At 36.9% G+C, this 26937-nt stretch overlaps 1 protein-coding gene and 1 long non-coding RNA gene across 4 annotated transcripts; both read left to right on the plus strand.

Annotated features, from left to right (window-relative positions):
• Positions 1-1495: 1495 nt before the first annotated feature.
• Positions 1496-20071, plus strand: LOC142505857 (uncharacterized). Its single transcript, XR_012804506.1, has 2 exons — positions 1496-1644; positions 19918-20071. It is a non-coding gene; the product is annotated as an uncharacterized LOC142505857 (long non-coding RNA).
• Positions 20072-20923: 852 nt separating this feature from the next.
• On the plus strand, positions 20924-25647 carry LOC142506077 (uncharacterized). 3 transcript variants are annotated; one of them, XM_075619222.1, is made up of 5 exons: positions 20924-20979; positions 21875-22493; positions 22582-23301; positions 25303-25326; positions 25412-25647. In XM_075619222.1, the coding sequence occupies exons 2-5, from the start codon at positions 22233-22235 to the stop codon at positions 25505-25507; spliced, it is 1101 nt and encodes a 366-aa protein (XP_075475337.1). In that variant the 5' UTR covers positions 20924-20979; positions 21875-22232; the 3' UTR covers positions 25508-25647. The 3 variants fall into 3 exon arrangements, with proteins under 3 accessions (XP_075475337.1, XP_075475338.1, XP_075475336.1); XM_075619223.1 differs by lacking the exon at positions 20924-20979 and adding an exon at positions 21148-21269; XM_075619221.1 differs by lacking the exon at positions 20924-20979 and having other exon boundaries at positions 21289-22493.
• Positions 25648-26937: the final 1290 nt, after the last annotated feature.

Consider the following 26937-nt stretch of genomic DNA (forward strand, 5'->3'; position numbering starts at 1 on the left):
TCAAAAGCTATCTCTTATCTCAATCAAAGTATATAGCTGCTTTGTTTGAGCGTACTCGACTCACTGACAACAAGATTGTTGATACTCCCCTTGAGACTAATGCTAGATACTCTCCGTCGGATGGCATTCCTTTGACAGATTCCAGTCTCTATCGTACCATTGTAGGCAGTTTGGTTTATCTTACTGTGACTTGACCTGATATTGCGCATGATGTTCATGTGGTTAGTCAATTTGTCACTGCTCCTACTACAGTTCATTGGGCTGCCGTTCTTCGTATTCTCAGGTACCTTCGGGGCACTAAATTTCACAGTCTTTTGTTCCCTTCTACGTATTCGTTAGAGTTGCGTGCTTATTCTGATGCGGATTGGGCTGGTGATCCTACGGATCGCATATCGACCACTGGATTTTGTATTTTCCTCGGTGACTCACCTATTTCGTGGAAGAGCAAGAAACAAGATGTCATATCTCGCTCTTCTACAGAAGCAGAATATCGTGCCATGGCCTCGAATACCTGTGAAATAGTTTGGTTACGCCGGTTGCTTGCTGATATGGGTATTTCTCTTTGTCACCCTACTCCGTTACATTGTGATAATCAGAGTGCTATTCAGATTGCACACAATCCAGTTTTTCATGAGCGAACCAAACATATCGAGATTGATTGTCATGTCACTGGCCACCACCTACAGACCGACACCATCACATTGCCATTCGTTTCTTCTCATCTGCAAATTGCTGATATGTTTACAAAAGCACTCTCGGCTTCGCGCTTCCGTTTCTTGTCTGAAAAACTCTCACTGCTTATCGCTGCAGCATCGTGAGTTTGAGGAGGAATATTAGTTATATTATATTAGTAATATTATATTTATTAGTATCTAAGGATACTTTAGTCTATTTTACTTTTATTGTAAACCTTAACTATATAAACTCTTTAGGTTGTTTATACGTTTTCAATAAGAAACCCTATTCTTCTTTTCTCTATGTTATCAATTCAGATAATCCAGGGCTCCTCGTCTCACAACCGCTCATCGGTGGAAATTTTGTGTCATGGAGTCGGGCAATGAAGATAGCACTTTCTTTCAAGAATAAACTTGGATTTATAAAATAAGCGTTGTGTGGGAGACAACCATAAATATTTCATGACTTATAATTAATTTGTATCTTTAAGTTCAATTTGCTTTGATCGTATGTTTTCGGATGACTTATTCAAGTTAATTTTCAAAATTTCTATAGGTTAAAAAGAAGAAAAAAAGGGGTCTGAGTACAGAACCAAGCGTGTCCCTGCACAATATATCAGTGCACCCACGCACAATGGCCACACAATGCAGCACAGAAGTGCGCGCGCCCCTACGCGATATATCCTCACACCCGTGAGCGAGAACTTCCCAACAAAACACAAAAAAACGTGTGCGCCTGCGCGTAAACATCGCGCAACCACGTGTAGGCCTCTTTTAAAAGATTAGATCTTCGTTTTATTTGGAACACAAAAAAAGACACTCTTTTCTCTCCCCTGCCTCACCGGCCGCCACACCACACCTGTTTTCCTGCGACCAACGTGTGACCATCTCTCGACCCGCCGCCGGCCGACCATGACTCGCCGATCACCAGCTTCACACTGCCTGGTCCAAGCGGCCAAAAGTTTTCTCGGTGAAATTTTTTTCAGATTTACTTAAACTTCTCCAGTTAACCATTTCTATGGTGAACACACTTTCCTTTCAACTTTGTTTGCAGTATATACGGGTATATAGTGCTCTTGGAAGAGTAGATACCTAGATCTAATTTTTAGTTGTATTGTTAGGAATTATTGTTGTGTCTTCATGCCTCCGAAAAGAAATCGAAGGGCCGTGCTTCCTCATCTCACACCTATGATGTAAATAAATTTTAGAATGAGGAAGCACAAGGCATTTATGAGAACACTTTGACTCGGCCGATTATCAAGGAAAGAGGAATAGACATGTATACCCTTAGATATTCTTTGGTTCCGGATATTTTAAATAGAGGGTGGACCGAACTGGCTCAATCCCCACTAGATGTTGTATCAGTTGGTCGAGAATCTTATGCCAACTTGCAAGTGAGGCATCAGGATTATAAGGTGTTGGTGCAAGGAAAACTCGTGGCCTTTGACTCGAACACCATCAATTTGATTTACAATCTACCGAGCTTTGATAGAGATGAGTACACAACATATATGGCTAGGACAGTAGATTATGGTGTCGTGATTAGGGACTTGTGTATTGATGGGGAGGAATAGAAAATAAATCAGGGAACTCTTGTCACTTTAAAGAAATTTGAAATGATCAATGACCTAAGAAGTTGTGCATCTTTTATTTTGGCAAGAATCATGCCATTGACCCACGAAAATGAAGTTATTAAGGACAAGGTGGTGTTGGTCTTTGCCATCATGACAAGGAAGAAGGTAGATTTAGGAAAAATAATTCATGGGTCTATAGTGCATCCGGGCACAGGTCTCATCACCGTCGGTCTCCCTTGTCCACATGTTATCACAAAACTATGCAATCTTGCTAGTGTGACATGGGGGCCGGATAAACAGGTTTTAAAGCCCAAGGAACCAATCATTGTATTCACTGGAAACCCCGAACATGGGACATTAGAAGAGGAAATGAGATATGAAAGGGTGTCATATAATCAACGAGCAAGACACCCCCCTGGACCACCAACGCCACCGATTAACAAGATGACTTTGGGAGACAAGATATCCACAATTGAGGAGGACATGAGAACTTTAATCACCGGTAAATTAGTTGTTTAATATTTTTATATTGCTTTTGTTGCATGAAATATTAAATTGGTTATGGAAATTGATTGAAATAATGAAGAACTTAGAGGAAAATAGGTTGCATGCTCTATTATAGTTGGATTTAAAGGACGATATTGAGAAATATAGAAATTGAGCATATAGCATAAACTTTAATAATGCAAAGGAATGAATGAAGCCAAAATAAGAATTTTAAGGCTATATTTGGATTTAAAGGACGATATTGAGAAATATAGAAATTGAGCATATAGCATAAGCTTTAATAATGCAAAGGAATGAATGGAGCCAAAATAAGAATTTTAAGGCTTAAAATTGGGGGAAAAAACGAAAATTTTTGGGGCATGTATGGCCATTTTCGAAAATTATAGGGACGTAATTGCAAAGATCGAAAGTATAAGGGCTGAAGTGCAAAATCGAGAACTTATGGGGCTAAACTGCACTAGGCCGAGAACTTAAAGGGCTCAACCGAAAGTTTAGGGCCTAATTTGACTTAATTCGAAACTTTATGGGGCTAGAATGCAAATTTTCGAAAACTTAAGGACTAAAATGAAGAGAATCTGAAACTTTAAGGGGTATAAATCAATTTTTCAAAAATAATTTGTCTCGAAAGTGCACAATTTTACATGTAAAATTGTGCACTTTCGAGAAATATTAGGATCGAAGTGTTAATTTTCAAGAAATTTTTGTTAATTAATGATAGAAATTATTTAAGTTCTACACGATTGGATTTGTTGTTATGTTTGTCGCAGGAAGGATATCCATTTTAGGTGCAGTTACGTACGCATTGCTGGATTCGGGAGCTACATACTCATTTATATCCAAGACATTCGTCAAGCGACTAAAGATTACACCCGAGGATTTGGAATTGGGCTTCAAAGTTTCTATTCCTTATGGTGATCAAATGGTCACTTCAAGCATTATGAAGACTCTGGAGCTTCGTTTGCAAAAAAATGTGGTTCAGACAAATCTCATCGTACTCCCGATGCCTTAATTCGACATCATTCTTGGCATGGATTGGCTATCTATTAATGGAGCTTCGATAGATTTTTGGCAAAGGTCAGTGTCAATTCGACCGTCTAGTGGGAAATCTTTTCTCTTTGAGACAGTGAGGAACAAGCAAATACCGCACATTATCTCCTGCATCTGTGCAATGAAGCTTATGAGACGTACTGTCAAGCCTTTCTAGCATGTGTTGTTTCAGCATCTGTTCCAGCCAGCCAGAAGCTAGAGGATGTTGAGGTTGTCAGAAACTTTCATAGTGTCTTTCTTGAGGACGTTTCTGGCATTCCACCTGATCGAGAGGTGAAATTTTCTATTGAGTTCATGCTGGGCACTGTGCCAATTTCTAAAGCATCATATCGTCCAGCACCTGCTGAAATGAAAGAACTAAATGATCAAATTCAATAATTGCTGGACAAGGGTTTTATTCACCGTAGTTGTTCTCCGTGGGACACATCGGTATTATTTGTGAAGAAAAAAGATGGTAGTATGCGACTTTGCATTGATTATCGAGAGCTGAATAGAGTCACCATCACGAACAAGTATCCCTTGCCTAGAATCGAAGACTTATTTGATCAATTACAAGGAGCATTGATGTTCTGGAAGATAGATCTTCATTCGGGATACCATTAGCTGAAGGTGAAGGAGTCCAATGTTCATAAGACGGCTTCTAGGACTCAATACGGGCACTACGAGTTTATGGTGATGCCATTTGGGTTGACCAATGCACCAGAGATCTTCATGAATATCATGAATCTCGTATATCAGCCGTATCTGGATCAATTTATCATAGTCTTCATAGATGATATTCTGATCTACTCGAGAAGCAAAGAAGAGCACAATCAGCACTTGAGAACAGCTCTACAATTGTTGCAAGATAGAAAGTTATTTGCTAAGTTCAGCAAGTGCGAGTTTTGGCTCGAGAGTGGTGTTCTTAAACCACATTATTTCTAGATATGGAGTTGAAGTCGATCCAAGCAAAGTCAAGGCAATTATAGAAAGGCCAGTACCAAAGAGCGTAACCGAGATCCGTAGCTTCTTGGATCTAGATGGCTACTATCAGAATTTCATTTAAGGATTCTCTTCTATTGCGGCACCCTTGACCGCTTTGACAAATAAGAATGCAAAGTTAATTTAGGGATCGGAATACCAAGGGAGTTTTGAGAAGCTGAAGCACGCATTGTGTAAGGCCCGAGATTTTATTACTGTAATCTGAGATTAATCTGAAATGATTTATTTATTAATTGAGATGATTATAAATGGAACGGATCAGATCGGGAGAGCCGAAAGAAGATTTGACATGAGGTGCAAGGAAGAATCCCCGCGCACATGCGCGACATGTATGGGCGCACATGCACGAGGAAGACAGGACCATGCGCGCACATGCGCGGCTTGAATGCGCGCACATGCGCGGAACGTCCAGAACCTTGGGCGCATATGCGCGGAAGAGTGACGCGCATATGCGCGAGAGAACTGCCGAGACACACGCCAAGGAATTGTGTCTCGCGCATATGCGCCAATGGTGGTCGCGCATATGCGCGAGACGTGCTGCACAAAGGAGTGTGCCACATTTTCTTATCTTGCATGTAATATATATATACGTATACAACCGATTCCTTCTTCAGAAGTTTGGTAAAGAATCGAGAAAAAGACTCTGAGGTAGGATTTCGATTTGGGATTGAAGAGTTTGGAGATCCGTCCGTCCGAATTGAAATCCGAGTACAGTACCGAGTTCCTAGCGATGACAGCTACAACTAGACGTAAGTTTTGTTACGATTAGACATGATTAGAAATTATGATATTATCAGAATTGAATATGAATCGAATATGATGTTTCTGCTACAGTAGACATTGTATAATTGAAGTCAGATTAAAGAATAGACTGTTTATACAATTGTTATGAGTTTCAGAGTTGAATTGATTGAGATTTGATATCAGAGTTGTGTTGTTACTGATTTTAAGTGTACCGATATTGAGATTATGAATTCTGGTATTATACTTGCGATGTTGAGATTGACGGGGTTATCGAGACTGTATTGTTATGCCGTCAAAACATCAGTTGATTTAGATTGACCAGATTCAGTAATGATTTCGATTGTAGCATGATATCGTTGATATGAATTAGATTGTACATTGTTCCGATATGGATCAGATTATGTACTGATTTGAGTATTGATCAGAACAGGTCTTGAATTGAGTTATATACTGATATGGTATTTATGTGACTTGTCATTGCCAGACTGGGTATGGACAGATTGGAATACAAGACTTCGTCTTCGTCAGACCGGGAAGACAAAGGTATAATTCATGTTTTGTTTTGGGAAGACACAACTCAAATGAGATTCAATTTGAGTTTCCCAACAAAATCACATACTAAATTGTTGTTTAGATTTTGTTATGATTATGCTTTGTTTATAGATTTATATTCAAGCATGTAAGATATAAGAGTCATTGGCAGATTTGCCAAATTTCTAGATGTTCGGTGGTATCGACGCATAGGAGCAGATTTCTTCCGATTGTAGACATTCGATACAGACATGACCGAAGTCTAGGAATAAGACGTACCATCACCCCGATTGGGAGGATAGGTGACAGACAGTGACGTCTTATTCACACCGGGATCCCTAGAGTTAGAGTCGAGTCGAGTCAAGATATGAATTGAATTGAGTTGCATGCTTATTTTATTTTGGTTTCAAAGATTATGGAACTCATTGTTACTGCATGCTTATTTTGATTTGGTTTCATAGACTATGAAACCTATTGTTATTGATTTTATGCATGATAATATGCTTTATGATTTATATTGTGTATATGCATGTCTACCATGTTTTATACTGGGATTTATTCTCACCGGAGTATCCGGCTGTTGTCTTGTTTTGTATGTGTGCACGACAACAGGTGGGACAGGATCGGGGTCAAGAAGATGATGAGAGAAGACGAGTTTAGAGTGGTGATTCCGGACTTATTGTAGACTTGGTTTAATTCTTGAAATTTAGTAGTTGAACCTTAGACTAGTTTGAATAATTGTTGTACATTATTGTACTTATATACTGAGATGTATATTAGTTACATTCCATTACGCTCCGCACTTGTGTTTTAAAAGAAAAATTTTTAGACCCTGTTTAGTTTAATTGATAGTTAAATCCCAAAGATGATTAAGAAGATGATTAGCGTCCGGGTCCCCACACATTGACTTCAGTGCTAGTTCTATCGATGTTACCAGGGCAAGGAGAGTATGTTCTCTACACAGAAGGTCGAAACTTAGGTTGGGCGCTGTCCTGATGCAAAATAACCGATTGATAGCTTATGTGTCAAGACAGTTGAAGGTTTATGAGAAGAATTACCCGACTCATGACCTTGAGCTCGCAGCAGCAGTATTTGCTCTCAAGATTTGGAGACATTACTTATATGGAGAGAAGTGCAAGGTTTTCACTAATCATAAAATTTTGAAAAACTTCTTCACCCAAAAAGAGTTGAACATGAGGAAACGAAGATGGATAGAGTTGATAAAGGACTACAATTGCGATATTAGCTACCACCCGGGCAAAGCTAATGTAGTTGTGGACGCTTTGAGTAGAAAGACAGCAGTCATCGCGCAATTGACAGTTCAAAGACCATTGCAAGCGGAAATTTAGCGATTCGACCTTGTAGTGTATGCTAGGAGCAAGGCTCCTAATCTTTCTACTATGACAGTACAGTCAACTCTGAGGGATAGAATCTGCGAAGATTAGTCTTCTGATGAGCAGTTGCAAAAATGAAGGATGAGAGATGAAGCTAAAGGTCGGAAGCTCTATTCTGAGGAGGATGACATAATTCGATACCGAGATCAATTATGGGTTCCTAGAGGTGATTCACTAAGAGAGGTTAATGAAGAAAGCTCATAATACCTTGTACTCAATTCATCCTTGAAGTATGAAGATGTATAAGGACATGCGGTCATTGTATTGGTGGCCTGGCATGAAGCGTGACATCTTAAGTTTTGTGTCCGAATTTTTGACATGCCAACAAGACAAGGCAGAGCATCAGAGGCCAGCAGGAAAGTTTAAGTCACTTTCTATTCCCGAGTAAAAATGAGAAAATATTACGATGGACTTTGTAGTGGGATTTCCAAGGACTACCGATGGATTTAATGCCATTTGGGTGATAGTTGATCGTCTTACGAAATCAACGCATTTTCTACCTATTAAGACGACATTCACCTTAATATAGTATGCAGAGATGTATATTCGAGAGATAGTCCGACTGCATGGGATTCCAGTGTCTCTTTTTTCCGACCAAGATCTGAGGTTCACATCGTCTTTCTGGAAAGACTGCATGCAGCGATGGGAACGAAGTTGTTGTTCAATACAGCGTTTCATCCTCAAACCAATGGTCAGTCTAAAAGGGTGATTCAAAATTTGGAGGATCTACTCCGAGCTTGTGTGATTGATTTCCAAGGAAGTTGGGAACCGAAGTTACCTATAAAGGAGTTCACCTATAACAATAGCTACCAATCATCTATAGGAATGACTCCTTACGAGGCAATTTATGGGAGGAAGTGTAGATCACCTATATATTGGGACGAGGTTGGTGAAAGAGAGGAATTTGGTCCGGACTTGATCAAGCAAACAGCGGAGCTAGTAATCAAAATTCGAGATAGTATAAAGACTGCACAAAGCTGACAAAAGAGCTATGCCGACAAGCGACGAATGTATTTGTGAAAGTAGTACCTATGAAGAGTGTTATGAGATTTGGCAAGAAAGGCAAATTCAGTCCGAGGTTCGTAGGACCGTTTGAAATTCTAGAGAAGATTGGAACATTAGCCTATAGAGTGGCGTTGCCACTAACGCTAGCTGGAGTGCATAATGTGTTTCATATCTCGATGATGCGAAAGTACATGTCGAATTCTTCACATGTACTGAATTATGAGCCCCTACAGTTGACTCCGAATATGTCTTACGAGGAAAGACCTATAAAAATTTTGGATAGACAAGAAAGAAAGCTCCGAAACAAAATTATTCAAACAGTCAAAGTCAAGTGGCTAAATCATTCGGAGGAAGAAGCTACTTGAGAAACTGAGAGGGACATGAAGAGTCGCTACTCAGAGTTATTCGGTAAGTTTTAATTTCGAGGACGAAATTTCATTTAAGGGAGGGAGGAATTGTAAAGTCCAAAATGTGATAACCTAATCCAACTGCATGCAAATTTAGGAAAAATGAAAAATACCTAAATAAATTATTTTAATTGCATTTATTGAATATGGTAGGTATATTTACATGTTTAAAATGTGGTTTTATATTAGAATGTATAAAACTGTGTTTTAAATGTTATTCGAGACGCGATCGAAGAACGGAGACCGATGACCATATAAGGGAAAATATTTTTATTAAATGATTATTTTTAGTTATTTAATATATGGTATATTTTAAATGGAATTTTCGAAAATGGCAACTTTTGAGGTGTTTTTACGCGCTGAGTTGTATTTTAAACTACTATTTGATTTATGACAAAAATAGGGACTTTTTGGGAACTCGGCTAATATTTCGAAAACTTTCCTTAACAAAATATTTTAAATACTATCGAATGGGCCTATTATACTAGGTTATTTAGCTTAAACTTGTGCCATGTATTTTATTTATAAAATAAGCTCTAAAATCCTAAACCTATACACCATTCTCACGCATACAACATCAAAAGCACTAGGACTCTTATGGCAGCAGCCATACACGACCACACACCATACTTTCAAGCCATATCCATGTGATTTTGAAGGAAAATTCAGCAAGCTTCCTCCCACATTTCGCCGCCAACATTTTCGCATCGCAAGTTGTATTTCGTGCGTGAATTATGCAAATGCACACCTTAATCTTCCTTCAATCATCTTTTACCATATTATATGTTTTGATACATATATGCATGAAAAACATAATACATTTATTTTATTTTCGTTTTTATGGCATAAATATGATAAAACTAGAGTTTTCATCTTTTAAAAATCTTGTTTATGATGCACAAAAGGGCTACCATGGTAGGTTTACTAGAAGAGACATTTTTTCACATGGTTAAGGGTCCTTAGGTGCATGTTTAAGGGCTGGACAATATGGGTTGATATGATGAATGAAAATTGGGTTTGCATGGGAATAGGGTTTCGAACTTGGATTCCTAGGAGGGCACGGCTCTTAGCTGCTGTAGGGACATGTTCAAGGGTCCTGAGAGAAGCTAGTCAAGGTCCTAGGCTGATCGCATGAGGGCTGGTTCGAAGGCTAGGGCTGAAACGCAATTATGGGGGAGTCTCACAAGGTTAGGTCACGGGTTGAGGGCTGTGGGTTCTAGGTTCCTCAAAACTCGGTCCAGTAGGTTCCCTAGGGTTCATTCATTGTCCTAGGATGGTCAGCTAGGGGCTGGACAGGGTGATTAAAGGGCTGGAGTCGAGGGACATGAAGGTATGTACAAGCTAGGGTTTTGAGATAATATGTGCAGAAATTCCAGCATGGTTTATGTTGGAGCATTTCATGTTCGCAATCTTGATTTTGATATTAACAAAACTTGTTATCTTATTTCTAATGAGTTTAACTAAGTGCGTAAGAAGCTGAAACTGATCAGGCTTCGAACTGATCAGTTACCGAGCCAAAACTGAAGCTATCGAGACGCAAACTGAAAGTGTCAACTGACTGATCAAACTGAATCAGTCCAACTTTTATATCAAAGACAAGTTTAACTTATTGTTCAGTTGGTAGATGGTTCAACAGAAGACCTTCAGAAGTCTGACCAGCTGATGAAGAACCCAACTGACCAGTTCAACTGAATCAGTGAAATCAGTTCAACTGACGAGCCAACTGATTTCATCAAACCAGTTCAACTGTCCAGTTCAGAGAATCAGTTAGGAATCAATCAGTTTGCAGAACACGACAAGCTTATCTAATGGTGTGGGGATCCGAACCTAATCCATCTTCTTAATCATTATTAGGATCATTTAATTAATCTGGGTCTAATTTTTTTTTTAAAATACAAATGCGGAAACGTAAATTAATCAATCTGATATAAATATCAACATAAAGTACAAATCCTGTACAACATATGTTTATGCAATTAGAGTTCAGCCACTACATCAAGTACTGAAAATCAATCTACTCTAAGTCCGGATCTCCATGCTAATCTTTAATCTCTCATTCTCTTCGTGACCTTGATTCTGTCCCACCTGTTGTCATGCACACATACAAACAAGACAACAGCCAGATAACTCCGGTGAGAAATACATCCCAATATAAACAATGTAAACATGCAGTCATATAAAAGCATATATAAAAGCATAAAACACATATCCATATCATGTATCAAATCAGAAGAAATGCATCGATATAAAGCTGTAAATAAAACTCTGAACTCGTCATCTCAGACTCGACTCATCTCTAATCTAGGGATCCCGGTTCCTGGACATTGGTACGATATACCAAATTTCAGCGATAGGAATGAATCAATTCCTAAGCGACATCGATATAAACCAAACATCCAGTGTCTTGGTGAATCAGCCGAAGATTTGGCACATCAGCCAATGACTAGGCACATCAGCCCACAACTCGATACATGTTCTGCTATAAATCAATAGACTAAGCATACTAATCTCAAGAATTGCAAATATCAATGCAATAATCATTTAGTATGTGATTTTGGGAAACTCGAGTTAAATCTAACTCGAGTTGTGCAATCCCGAATCAACATTGATTTATACCTTTCTTTCTTTCAATCTGACTCTGTCGAAGTCTCGGACTCAAATCCGTCAATACTCAATCTGGCAATGACAATATCGAAGGTATCGTATCAATATACAACTCAGATCAGTACTGGATATGATCAGAACTGAATCAAATTCTGTTTCAACAGCATAACTGTACCATCTCAATATACCCAGCAATACAAATCACTCAGATATCAATCCCAACATCTCATAATCGATAATAACACAATTGATATCAATCTCAGTTAAATTCATTCGAAAAGTCATAATAATTCCATACCGTATCCGTTCTTCAATTCGGTTTCGATTATACGATGTCTAACATATCAAGAACACCATATATGAATCATATCTGATTCCTTCAACATCATAATTTTCAATCATATAAAAACATAAGAAAACTTACGTCTAGTTGAAGCCTGTAACAATAAGATCACTGTACTGAAGTCGGATTGAAAATCGAACGGACAGATTTCTCGCAATTTGAATTCTAGTATCAAAAATCAAATCTTTCCTCTGAATTTTGATTTTTACTGCTAAGTCTCGAAATGAATAGCTTAACATATATATATATTGCATGTCAAGGGCAAATGGCTCACCCTAAGTGCAACACGTCTCGCGCATATGCGCGTCCTCAACCGGCGCATATGCGCGAGACCTACTGGTCTCGGCAGTTTCCTTCTCGGCAGCTCGCGCATATGCGCGCACTTACTCGGCCCATATGCGCGAGGTCCTTCACAACTCTCGGGTACCCTCGCGCACATGCGCAGATACATGTCGCGCATATGCGCGAGGTTCTCTGCATGCCTCGCGCATATGCTCCCAGCGGGGTCGCGCATATGCGCGAGGTCTCATCCTCGCACGTAGTTCAATCTTCATTCCGTCTGTCCCGGTCTGATCCGTTCCGTCTATAACCATATCAATTTATCAACAAATCATATCAGATTACAATAATCAAAATCTCGGGCATTACAAATGGAATCCAGCTGCGCACAACATTAAAAATGAAATTGTCCAGTCAAAGGACAATAAAGAACGTTGCAGCAGAGCTTAAAGCCAAAATGTTCCAGAATGCGTACAAGAAAAACTTCGAGGAACAAATTAAAATTGCAACGAACATATTTGATGAGTCTTGGTGTACGGCCGCATTGCCTCTATAAATACAAAGACCAAGACCATAAACATAGACATATAGAAAGACGAGTGTGTGAAAAGCAGAAAAAAGAAGAAGAGCACGCTCAATTTATATCAGCTTACAAGAAGCGATCATCCCAGAGGGAATACTTCAACATGTTATCAGCTTATATTATAAACACAATTCCTTTAGTGTATGAGAACACTTTCGTGTTGTGTTCATAGATCAGTTCTCACACACACACACACACACACACACTCACTTCCACTCACATATGCATAACTAAAGAGCATATTGATAATCTGAGTGAGTCTTGCACAAAGACGTAAAACTTGTATATGTAGTCTCTGACACATAGATGTTAAACAAGTGTTGGTGTAAGGCCCTGTAATTAATTATCCGGTAATTTGGCATAATTAGAATAATTATTGAGTTGTAAATTAAAATAATTATTTATGCCAAATAATTATAGAAGTGTGTTAAAAATATGTATTTTAGAATATCAGAGAATTTAACGATATAAAATACATATAGAGTTTAAATAACACACGAGAGCAAAATAAATACAGACCGGGATATATGAGCTTGAGTTACTATTTTAGTAACCAAATACACAAGATATATATATATACATATACATACACACAACTTACAAAATAAGAGAAGGAAGAATCGAGAGAAAAGGAAAGAAAGAAGAAAGAACTCCATTCCCGTCACTTGTGTAGCGGCTGTGGAAAAATCAAGATATCTCCTCCGTCCAGCGTCGAAATCTCAATCGGTCCAAAGGGGTGTCTTCCTAACATCCTAAGCTTCGATTCAAGCCAAAAATCGTGAAGTTTGAGCAAGGATTCGGTAGATCTAAGCTGCTGTTCCAGTGCTCTGTTTCTGCGCGAATTCTTCCGGTTTTGGGGTGAGAGTTTTGTGTTGCTGCGATTTTTACAACTTGAATTTGTATAAATGACCTAAATAAACTTTGTAGTGGTTTACGTTTTCTGTTTATAGCCACTAGAATCATCGAATTGTGATAAGAAACAGATTTGATATGATTTTTCTACCAAAATGTGTCAAATAGAATTCTGTGTTGGAGCTGCGTAAATTAGCGAGTGTAATTCGAGTTTTTGTCATGCGCTCGGATTCTGGACTTGTGATTCAAAGAAGAGTTGTAGAGCTATGTGTTGTATTCATAATGATATAAGATTCATTAAATTCCATTAAGAATTGAGCAAGTTATGCTTGTTTTTCTGGAACTGCTCAGTGTATGAGATTCTGTCCTCGAATTCGGAAGTAGCAGTGTGTTCTTGAAAATTCTGAGAATAATCTATTGAGATTCTGAAGATGGTTTCAACTAAAGAAACTTAGATAATTAAGTTATCTTTCATTTTCATTTGGCATATATTGATTTGAGTTAATATTGAGCGAGATATGAATTTTATGCTCTTTTGTGCCAAATCGGACATTGATGTGGAATGTATTTTTCATGATCAGCTTATTGTGGTTTTGTTTAGGCCGAGAGTCTTGAAGTAAAGTTGATATTGGATTGTAAAGTTGGTATAGGTATGTTATAGCTCGGTAACATACGACGGTAAAACATAAATTATGCTTGATTGTCATTCTGTGTTACATGCATCGTGTTTATGACTTGTTGACGATTGTAAATTGTTAAATGTCTTCGTTGTGATCTATGTTTATTATTATGACATATTATTGGTATTTAGCATCGGACATACAATTATGACACTCATGTTGAGCCCTATCGTTCTTGTTAGCCCATTGTTGATATACGTTGTTATCTGGCACTGTTGTTTATCTCGGGATCATTGTGTGGCTGATAGGCATATTGAAACGTCCCGCCCTTTTTATTGCTTTAAAAGTACTAGAATTTTTTTTTTAAACCTCACTTAGCATCGGCCGATCTATAAAATATTTTTGACATCATTTCTAAAAATAAACATCCAACTGCTATTTAAAAATCCAAAGGAAAATATTTTAAAGCATAAAATCGTCAAACATTTACCAAACCTAAAAAGTAATAATTTGAAAAGAATAGCCCATACTAAACCTCTCAAAAATCTCTCAAATGCATAAATAAATAATCTTAAAAATCTTTAATCATAAAGCATGAGTCAAAAGTCATCATGCGGAAAAAGTAGAAGCGCTGGTCCTCGGGTTGTGTGCGCCTTCAGCCCAGTCAAATCACTCATCAAGTCCTCCCTCAATACCACCTGCATCCATCACACCTAGTGAGTCTAAAGACTCAACACATCATAATCTTTATAACGAGTAATACGTAATACAGTCAACATATAACGGTGAAAAATACTTGTACTTAAAATATCGTTTTCATGAAGATGCATAAACATAAACATTTTCGTAAACATTTTCATGATGCATAAAACTTTAAATAAAAATATCTTTATAATGATGCATCAACTTTAAACATAAACATTTTCATGACATGCATAAATAAACCTTAATCTTTTTCCTTTTTCCTCAACATGACATAAAACCTTTAATGTGATCATAAACATTTTCCTTTTCTTTTTCCTTTGTTGAATCCAGATCGTTAATTGTGACTTTCCTCAACATGACATGACATGACGATGGATCCATCTACGTGAAACCTCAGTACTGGGCGGCGGGGGACACCAGCAACACTCTCACCGGTCAACTGGGCCCTGGCCTAACATGATCGAATAGAAATACGATCGTCGGGGCTCCCTCTGGGGCCTTCTCCCATGAATGGGCTCCCTCTGGGGCCTTCTCCCCTCACGATATCCTCATTCTTACCTCAAACTTCATAACCTCATAACCTCATATTCGTAATAATGGAAACACGATCATCGGGCTCCCACTGGGACCATAACCCTCACGACGTCGCCATCATTAACGAATTAGTCACAATCACTTCACTTCCTTCAACATTTATATTCTCACCACTTTATAAAAATCATGCATAACATAACATTTTATTTTTGAAACCAAGCATGCAACATGTCTTTTAAATGTCTTACTTAAATCATAAAAATCAAATAGACATTTTAAAAATCATAATTTAATCATGAACATTTCATAAACATTTAAAAATAATCATAATATCATAAAAACAGTATTTAGGGCACTGTCATGACCTTTACTAATTTCCCGGTGTAAAAAGATTGTTTTACGCCTGGACTAAATATTTTACGTTTTCGACTTTTTTTCTTGATTTCATGACTCTAACATCTCCCAAATAATTATTTAAGCTTACATGAATTTTTCCATAATTTTATTTGGCTTAAATGTTAGACTTTTTCAATTATCTTTAATTAATTGTTTTAACGGTGTTTTAATCTCGAAAAATACCAAACTTTAATATAAAATTTCTAAATTCTAAATTTAGTCTTTTTACATCATTTTAGCCCTTATGGACCACGACTCGACCCCCGTGAGTCGTTTTCCAATTTTTTTCTTTTTGAAAGCCCTATTTGACACTTAAACTTCGACCCCGAGCCAACTTTTGATTTTCAGGAGTTACCCCCGGACCATGTCGAGCCAAAACTTGCCCAACATCCCAAAGTAACCTACTGGACTCTAACTTTGACAAGAAAACCATCCTAAAGCCAAAAACGTGGCACCCAAAAATACACCTAAGCTGGCCGAAACTTGACACATGCAAGGACTCTATGTTTTGCTCCCCAACCCATGAACCAACGAGCCCAGCCCCTGTACCACCCCTCGTACACCCTCCTAGGACTCTAGTGCATCACCTTTGCCCAGCATGTGCCCCATGCATCGAGCCATACACCCCTGAAGCCGTGCGAAGGCATCACAGCGCTGCCACTGATTTCTCGGTAGAGTCCTAGCCATGCTAGGACTCTTCCCCAGCCCTTGACTCGAGTCCTATCTTGGCTAGGACTCTCCCCCTGACTCATGAAGGACCTTGGCCGAGTGCTAGACCAGGCCAAGAACAAGCCGCCCCTTTCCCTCATGAAAATCGAACCCCAAAACCCATGACAGCAGGTTCTCGGGTTCAAGCTGTTCTCGTTTCTTTTTGCTTAGTTTCTGTCCAGTTTTGCGTGGTGTGTGGGACTTCAATACATGTAAACCTTACTTAAACCTACTTAGACATCATGGCAGCCCCTTAGTATATAAAAAAACGTGAATCGAAGCATCAACAAGTGGCATAAAATCGAAAGTTCAATGCATGTACAAGATGAGTTTCGAAAATTCTGAACAATCTTTCATGATCTTCATGCATACATTAATTCAAAACATAATATGATATGATGGATGAAAGGGAGATTAAGATGTGCCTTTGCGTTATATACGCACGAAAAACCGTTGACGACGAAGAACGGAGAGGATCCTTTGGCTTGCTCTCTTAGCACCCTTCAAAAATCTCTTGGAATTGTGAGCGTGTGCCGTGGGGTTGGGGTGTGAAGTGTTTCAGATTTTTCAAAGTAGATGGCCGATTGTTTTTGAGGTGCAAAATGTAGGGTTTAATATATTTTATATCTAATTAACTCCTAATTAGGCTTTAGGCCTATCAAGCCTTAAAATTTAAGCCCATTAGTTTTAATTAGGATTTAAATAAAATATTATCATAGCTTTGATTAAATAAATTTGTGAATTTATTAGCCGGGTGGCCAGCAAGCTCGTATTTTAGTTGAAAAACCAACACCGATAAAATTTACGTCCCGACGTATAAAATCACCTCCAAACCCTTATTTTCGAAAATACTGACAAGCATCGGCCATATTTTAAATAATTAAAAATAATCATTTTTCATTTTCAGCCCTCGGTCCCCGTTCCTCGATCGTCACTTGAATATTCCTAAAAATACCACTAAATGCATGATGATAATAAAAGTCTAATTCATCATGTAAACTAGTATGTCACATAATTAATTAGCAACTAAAATCAATTAATTACTCAATTTTTTCATAATTTCCTAGATTCGCATGCGGTTGGATTACGTCGTCTTAATTTTGGACCTTACACATATACACATTAGAGCATAAATGTGATTGAACAATCTCGTGGTTAGTGCAGCTTTTTGAGATGAGCGCTGGGATTGTGTCATCTAGTTCGTTCTGTTGTGCCATCCTGTTATACCGTATCAGCTGTATGGAGGTCGAGTCAGGGGTGTTATTCAGCACAGCTTGGCATACCTCGCATACTTGGCTGGGCGGTTTAGCTGCATGACGATGTAGCTCCCCTGTGTTGTTGCTCGAGCATTATTCTAGTTGTTATCGTACCGTTTGTTGGCTCCTGTTATCCCGATTATTCGTTGAGCCTTTCATGCATTGCATATTACGTTTTATTATACGATTATGCATGATTTATGATTATTGTTGTTATTGTTGAACTGTTTCATACCAGAATTCTAACCTCAGTTGTTTACTGGGGGGGCTGCTGTGGTTGCTTTTGGGCACCATAGTAGATCTCCCGAGTCGTTTTGCAGCATCAGGCCGGGGTTCCGCCAGTGGAGCTCGGGATTGAGGTTGGATTGCTTGGTTCTGTTCAGTGGAATCTCCCAGTTAGTCTATATGTATGTCTTGAGTTGTTTCAGTCTTGTATTGTAGTTTATTTACCGGGGAGATGCCCCGTGTATCTGTAGTAGTATTTGGTTGTTTTGTGATGTTCTGAGTCGACTCTGTGATATTTATGATCTGGTGAGTATTTGGTAAGTTTTAATTTCTGCTTAGTCCTGGCCAGTGCGGCTATAGGTTGTTTAACTTCGGTTTTTGTTTTATTGAATCTAGTTGAAGTATATTTTGATATAAATTGCTGCTTGAGTTTTCAGGATGTCCTACTTACGGGGAGGTCATCGAAACTTTTCAAGGCCCTGAGGTCCGTTTTAAAGCATTTTAAACCTTTTTCCGCTGCAGCTTTAAATCAAACCATTATTGTTTGATCATTAATTGTCATTAGAGTAAATGGGCCTCACAGTTGGCTAGAAGGTGCTGCCTTCAGTTGAGTGCTAGGAGTTCAGTTAGGCAGTAGGGTAAGTCCTAAGCTGAGTAGGATTTGTACAAAGCATTGTAAGTCTAAGTCTTCCAGTGGATCCTACTCAAGTTGGTAGAAGAGGTGGCGTAGGAGCAGTTGAAGTCTCCGAACATCCATAAACATATCTTGTGTAAATAACTGCTTAACTATTTTTTTAAACTAATTTGATCAGTTCGAATAGTTATCAGTTCAGTTCTCACCATAACCGAACTGATACATGCAAGAACTGATCCCCTTTATTTCAGTTAACACAAACTAAAAGTTTTAAACTGATCGACTTTCTTAATGAAGGATTACTTCGAGTATTTTCTCTTGGTTTAAAACCAAATTCGATTTAATTCATCGGTGTTTACATTATTAGAACACGAGCTATTACAGCTCATTGAAGATATTGTGTTCAAAGCACCTTCAAGGTGCCCCGACACGATCCATCATTTTGGGCTTGTTCAAAGATTGTAATTGGCTTGATTTGGGTTGTATAGGGTATGGTTAGATGATAATAAGCTATGGTTCAAGTTTGGTAAGGTTTGGTTAAGTTTCGAGTTGATTCGGGTTAAAATCAAGACGTACGTTTAAATTATAAAACAAATTGGGAAAGTAGTCGAGGAGCGTAAATTTACATCTAAGAAATATTTATGGGTGTATTTTAAGGTGTCATGTTAAGTTTGGATGGATTTGGGCCGTCATTTTAAGGTCTAAGGATAAATTGGGAAAGTAAGGGTTTCATGGACAAAACAGTCATTTTATACCTGAAAAATGTTAGACGTCCTGACAGTGCTCTAAATATTGTAATGAATGTTAAAATGTTTATTTTAAATTTTTATGAAATCTTATGATGAAAAGTGTTAATGCTAAAAGACGTGTTGCATGCTTGGTTTAAAAGAAATATGATATATATATTTATGCATGAATTTTTATAAGTGATTAAGGGTTGAAGGAGGTGACTTGATTCTGACTAATACGATGATATGAATATTATGATGATATGTAAGGCTAAGGCTCAGTTGACAAGGGAGAGTGTCGCTGATCTCCCCGCCGCCTGGTACCATGGTTATACGTAGATGGATCTATCGAACTATAGCTGATACGAAAGTCATAATAAACAATTTAAATCCAATAAAAAGGGAAAAAGTATACTTATATGATGAAAATAAATGTTTATGATGAAAGGTTTAAAGTTGTACATTTTCATGAAAAGCTATTTTATTAAAAGTATCTTCCACTGTTGCTTGTTAACGTATATGTATTACTTGTTATCATGGTTAATGTTCGCTGAGTCAGTAGATTCATTAGGTGTGATCGATGCAGGTGAGCATGATGTTGTTGATGATGGAGGACTTGATAGTGGAACTAGTTGGACTGATGGTGCACACAACTCGAGGACCGTCGCTAGTTTTTCGCATTATGTTTATGATTTAAGATTACTTTAAAAATTTTATAACTTTATGCTTTTGAGTGGTTTTGAGATATTTAAGATGCTTATAGTTTATTTTGAAAAATGCTTGTTTTAGGTTTGGTTGACGTTTATGATTTTATATTTTGAATTGCATTTTTGAGATTTTCAAATAATTAGTTGGTAAGTTATTTTAAATAATGCAAAATGTATTTTTATAGATATTAGGGTTCGGCCGTAGTATCATAAGAAAGAAGGAAGAAAAATTTCTAATATATTTTGTTCATTAATATGAACAAAATAATATTTTGGAATCAATCATTTCACTGAATTAAAACACGATTCACTTCTTAATCCCATCGAGGTTATTATCAGGTCAAGGCATTACTTTCTTGTAATTGTGGAAAAAATTATGACGTAGGAAAAATCATAGGATTTCACATCACCTCTTGCTTTGAGGTATACCTAATTTTTTCAAAAGGATACGATAGATGCGATTTCGGCATGAAAGATTTATTAATCAAATCTTATCTTATTAAGTGACGGTTAACAAGATCCTATTTATGTGGGCACTATCCTCAATTCATTTCAATGGGTAAGATCTTGCCACATATACAATTTCAAAAAAAAAAAACGGGTCCTATATATGCATGGACAAATCTTGGTCATCCATCCTATCATGGGGTAATGTCCACAGGATGAAATAAACCTTAAGGGTTAAATAAAAGATTTAATTATGCACATAATTTATATTATCTACTGACTATATATTTGTAAATATTTAGATTTGCAAAATTATATTTTGATAAAACAATATCTTGATAATTTAATCGTGAAAAGATTGTCATATTTTAAAATTCAAAATATCTTATCATCATAAACTACAGTTTTAACTTTGAACATCTTCCACGAGGGTGCGAGTTTTCTATAAATCGAAAACTCTCAAACAACAGGTTCTCAACAGTCAACTGTTAGAGGTAACATTCTTAAAATTCGTGCAACATTTAATTTTTTTGTTTTTTTTTAAACGCTAAAATATAATTTAATATTTTTACTCTCTATTTTGTTTACGAAATTCAAATTTGTATATATATACTTGGTGTCGAAGTAGGTTGATTCTTGTAGTTGTGCGCTAAATCTTTGTACTTTTAAAGTATTGATTGATTCAAGTGAAGGAGATGAATACATAGTTGAGATAATAGTGATTCATGGGTGTTGGATATGATTATTATTTCGGCTTTTTGCGGTTTAGTTTGGATATTTTGTGGTGGGGATTTTTTTAAAATGTTTGTCTCTTGATCATATTATTCTCATCTTGTTTGTTGATTTCAATGAGAATTTGGTCAAATTTTTTCATGGTCAAAATAAATTTAACTTGATTGATTCATATGATCTCCGCTTGCAATTTTGTGCGACCTACAGATGTTTTCTGGTTATTCAGGCTTTAATTTACGCTTCAAACAATTTTCAGTTTGGATCGTTCGAAGTGCCGATTTTGAAGTTTAAGTTAATCAGATTTGTTGAATATTGAAATTTTTTTTTTGGGCTAAATTCTGTCTTTATTTAGTCAACTTCAAGCAGATCCCCAATGCAAAGAAGATGGGGGATAAACTACTTTTCTCGGAAGTTGCATGATTTTTTAGTGCAAGATTAATAATTTTTTTGCCAAATTCTGTCATTTGAACCTGGAATTCTTGCGGGCAATATGGCCGAGGAGTTTAGGAATTTCATTGGATCATTTTTTTGTGGTGTTGACTGTTGGTTATGAAACCCTGTAAAGTTTAATGACAGCAGATATGCATCATTTTAATAATGATTCATGTAAGTTATTGTCATTGATCTTAGTCCCCTGTTTCTTGATTTCAAGGGCAGGCATGGCTGCAGCAGAGGAGGTTCAATTCACTTTAAGAGTCAGGATGATCAAAGAAAGCAACAAATTTTTATATGCTTAAATAGATAGCGATTTCGCTGATGTTCTACTGAGTTTCTTAACATTACCACTGGGAACTATAGTGCGACTCCTCGTCAAGCACTATGGAAAGAATGCGCCAATTTTTGGAAGTTTGAACTCTTTGTATGCGGGTTTACTGAACATGGATGGTAATCATTTCTGGACAGAGGCGGGTAAACTGATGCTGCTCCATCCAAGAAATTCATCCGAAATTGAGTGTAGTAGACTAAAACTCCTGATTGATGATACACCCCCACCCGGTACTTTAAGTGTGGGAACATGACGTGTGTGAGCATGTACTATAACATGAATTGCCGTTGTACAAATTCAGGAAATATGATGAGCAGGACTGACGTACGAGTTGGATCCGAATGTGGAGTCAAAAGTGTCTTTACAGTGCCAACTGCATTGTTTATTTTAACTGATGATATGCAGATTCTGACTAACTCGCCAACGTTAGTTTTACGGATTTTAAAACTAAATGGTATTAAAGACACAAATGCACTCGAGGAAAGAACTCTGATTGTTGGCCAGAATGAGGTAAATCCTTGTTACATTGACTAGCAAGTATTTCTCCCACGTCATCGCTCCTCTCTTAAGTATGCATTTTTTTTTGTGCATGTGTCAGATAATGGAACTGCTCAAGGGATCCTTATTTTCCAAAACTCCAATAACAGATATCGTTCTCCCTATGAGTTCTGCGGATGATAGTGGTACTCTCCGTGAAACGAGAAAGTTTTTTGCATCTGCTAAATGTGAATCAGATGCTTTACCTCGGACTCAACCCAGTCAAAACGTAAGTTCAGATTCTAAGAAGATTACTGTGAAAGCCTTCGTGCAAAAATCAACTAATAGGATTCTGTTTCCTCAAACTCAGCATGACTTCATTGATTTTATTTTGAGTTTGCTCACCATTCCCTTAGGACAGGTTCAGTTTCTGTTAGGCAGTAGCACTCGCCTTGGGAGCATAAGTAATCTATACAGGAGCGTATCTGATTCAGAAAACGTAGAGTATATGAAGTCTAGGGACACAATAGCCAAACTACTGGAACCCCAAATTGCTCCTCACTATCTTTCAAAATACCAGATTTTCTCTCTTAGCCAACAAAAGCTTCCTGTATTCGAAAAGTGGCTTGTACGTAATGAAATCAAATTATCTGTGTGTAATCACTCTGAGGTATGCCCTGATACAATAACGACATTCGACCCAAAAGGCCAGGACAGCTTTGTTAAAGGCCCCATGGTGTTTATCGTGACTAATGATTTGGAAGTGCACACTGCAGCTTCAATATCCATCATCTCCATTCTTGACCAGATGAGAATTCCTGTATTTGATGTCGAGGAGCAAGTGTTGGATCTGGTTTTCTACGCGCCCAAACGCAGCGAAAGATTTAAAAATTTTATTTTAGTTTGAAAATCAAAATAATTATGCTTTGGACGCGCGTATGATTTAACAAAACATTCATAGGATGTTAAAGATTATACCTTTGTGAACTTAATTCACTGGACACCAACCGATCCGGTATTACAGATCTGGCTCTTGATGATTGATTCCCTACGAACTTTCTTCAAAAAAATCCTCCTATCAAGTCCACGACTAGATAGTATGTTCCTCTTCTAATTTGCACTAGAAAAATACATAAGATATTTCGCGTAGAAGAAAAAAAATTGAGAGACGGCACAATATTTTTTTTTCAAAACCAAGTGGCCGAAAAACTCTTTCTTTTGGAGGTGGATGCTCACGTAAATTGTGTTGTGGTGGCTAGGTTTTGAGCTTTGCATATATTATTTATAATAAAATAATAACCTTATTACATAATTAACATTAATGGGCTTGATTTAATTAATTGGGCTAGTCCAACTAGTTTAATTAATTTAATCAAAGTCCATTAAAATTTTAATTATTTAATATGTTGGACTTGTACCTCTACAAGCCCATTAAACATATTATCCACCATATTTAATTTATTAATTAATCAACTCAACTTTTGAGCTTAATAAATTAAATACATTATAAATTCAACATTTGAATTTATTATTTAAATTATAAATTCAACTACTTGAATTTACATCACCTCCAAAATTTAATATTTAATAAACCCAACATTTGAGTTTAATAAATTAAATTCTCAAATTTTATAAATTCAACTACTTGAATTTATTCTCTCAAAATTTAATTATCATAAATTCAACTCCTTGAATTTACTATATAATATAAATTCAACTTCTTGAATTTATTCTCTCAACGGGAACATACGATTCAGTACTTGTGTGACCCTCAATGGTTCAGGGATACAGCTAGCCGTGGGTTCACAACTCTTTGTGATTCAGAATAACATTTATTCTTATTCGGGCTTACCCTAGTTAGCACCATTCTTTTCATCAACACCTCGATCAAGAATGTCAGAACTCATTTCTGATTGCACCCATCGGATCATGGTAAGAGCGTCTAGTAGCATCGCCCCATGATCGATCCCCTAGGTATCACTGATAGTGCCTGCAAGAACCAGTCGATTATGATTAGCGTACAGTACGGTCCCTTCATCTCATATATCCCGATCGAATCTTCAACCATTGGTTCATCGAGAGTTGCATAATAATTCGATAACTATGTGATAACTATAATAGTGGCATCGCGTGTACTATTTGAGAACTCCTTCTCCAATGTATATCTCGTACTCTGATCAGAGATTCCATGCACTATTATTTCATTAGATCACATAGGATATACACACCCGTAGGTGAGCGATGAATCCCCGACTACAATGCACTGGCTTCTATATGTGTCGCAACTGTACCCAACCTCGCCACATGATGACTCTCCTGGAGCCGGTAAACGAGTCAAAGCACAGCCCTAGCATATAGAGTCTCAGTGTTGTCCCGGGTCGTAAGGACTAATGGTGTACAATCATAACCACAGACTTATCCTCTCGATGAATGATAACCACTTGGAAAGTCCGAGGGAGGGTTGTTCGGTATAATCATCATATGACTACCCATCTGCATGTTTGGACATCTCTATGCCCTTACTAAGAAACGCAGTACACAACATCACAGATGCTAGTCTCGAGCTCAAGCGACCTTTATCCATGTTTTAGGCGGCTGAATCGACTAGGAACGAATTTAGATCATACAGTGTTTACAAATGAGTTTCAACATCGAATTACGATTCATTTGTATTAAAGTATAATCAAGGTCTTTATCTATGTTTGATAACATGGGCATACAGATAAAGAAATAACAAACCATGAAATGATGAATTATATTAAAATAAAGATTGTTAATTACAACCGAGTCAATAAAATCCCTAGCCAACAGTTGGCTTGTAGGTCATCTACTCTAATAGCAGGAGCTTGACATTGGTATGGAGGAGGTAAGAATAAGATTTTAGCCTTGAAAAACAGTCTTCTTTACTAGCATAAAATTCCATATCTAACAGGATTCCTTTTTTTTAATAGGCCCTAAGCATATTGAAGGCCACTCTTACCTCAACATCTGCATTAACAAATGGGCTCCAACCATTCTTAAAGAGTCGGCCAAAGCAAGAGACATAACGACCGCATTATCCTATCTTCATAATCCCGATCCAATGTTTTTTTTAATATTTTGACTGCTTATTTCCAAATATGTAGGATGAGAAAAAAAACAGAGGTACAGAACTATGACCTTTCAACGCAATTTTTTAAGATATTTCATGACATTCAACTTTCCATCCCCAAGATAGTTCAACCAAGTTCGATTGATTCCCAAAACTCTGATGTTATCAATTTAAGATCAAACCGATTTTGAATTGACATACAATAGTACTTGTTGGTTTTGTAGAATCACATCACTTGAAGATGAAGACTTGTAAGCTTCTTATACGAGGAAATTCATTACTAGAATATCAGAACTACTCAAAAGGGAAATTATGGGAGCATCATGAGTCGATTAAATTTAAATTTGGGAAATAAACCAAAAAAGAAGAAGATGTTTTGATACAAAATCCTACCCGTTGCTTATCCAAACAAGAATTTCTGTATGTGATTCTGCCTTGACCCGTTGTCTATAATTGAAACAAGAACCTTGGCATATAAAATCGTACCTCGACCCATCGCTATAATGAAACAAGAACAGAAAATATCCAAATACGTATCTTGACTCATTGCCTATAATCGTTGCAAGAATAAAAGGTATCCATATTTGAAAGAAACAAAAGTTTACCATTGCATGTTCATGTTCGGTCACAAGTACCGAAAAGGGGTTGAAAATCCCAAATGACTCGTAGAGCTCTCAAATTTGAGGGTGAATTCAATCAAAATGATCTTCTAAAATGACAAATAACTCTCGTCTCAATTATATATGCTACATCGTTTTTTGTCTCAAACTTGTACTATATTTAGTAATAATTTTTCTGTTCTTCCTAGTAATATAACTCTGTTAATTATGTCTTGAAAAATATGCAACTATTTTTTAAAATGATTAGATTGATATAAATTATGAAGTTTGTGTACAATTTATTTTGTGATGATTTTTTTAAATCTGTGTGAAAAAAGTAAGTCTATATAATTGAGACTGATGAAATATATATATGATTTGTATAATTATATATGACGATACAAGCCAAACCTAATTATAATGAACTCAAAATAACCTCTAAACATTTTTTAAATGACCAACTTAGTTTAATTATAAAAATAAACTAAGGAGCCTACTAGTATCTAATTGAACTTGTTAACAATCAACTAAATGAATAATAATACAATTTTGACCCAAAATATTTTTTTAAAAAATAAAACTCTTGATCTTGGGCCGAGTTTAAAAAAAAATCAATTTGATTAAGGGGAAAAAAATACGTGTCCCCGATTCATTTTGTCAGAACCCGAATTTAATTAACTAATATTTGACAATAATTAAAAATAATTATTTTAAAGTAGGAAATTAGAATAATTAAGTCTAATAAATTTAGTTGTGTGTTAAAAATATGTATTAGAAAATATCAGAA

The sequence above is a fragment of the Primulina tabacum genome, chromosome 10 (genome assembly GCF_025594145.1).
Source record: "Primulina tabacum isolate GXHZ01 chromosome 10, ASM2559414v2, whole genome shotgun sequence".
In the NCBI taxonomy this organism is placed as follows: Eukaryota; Viridiplantae; Streptophyta; class Magnoliopsida; order Lamiales; family Gesneriaceae; genus Primulina; species Primulina tabacum.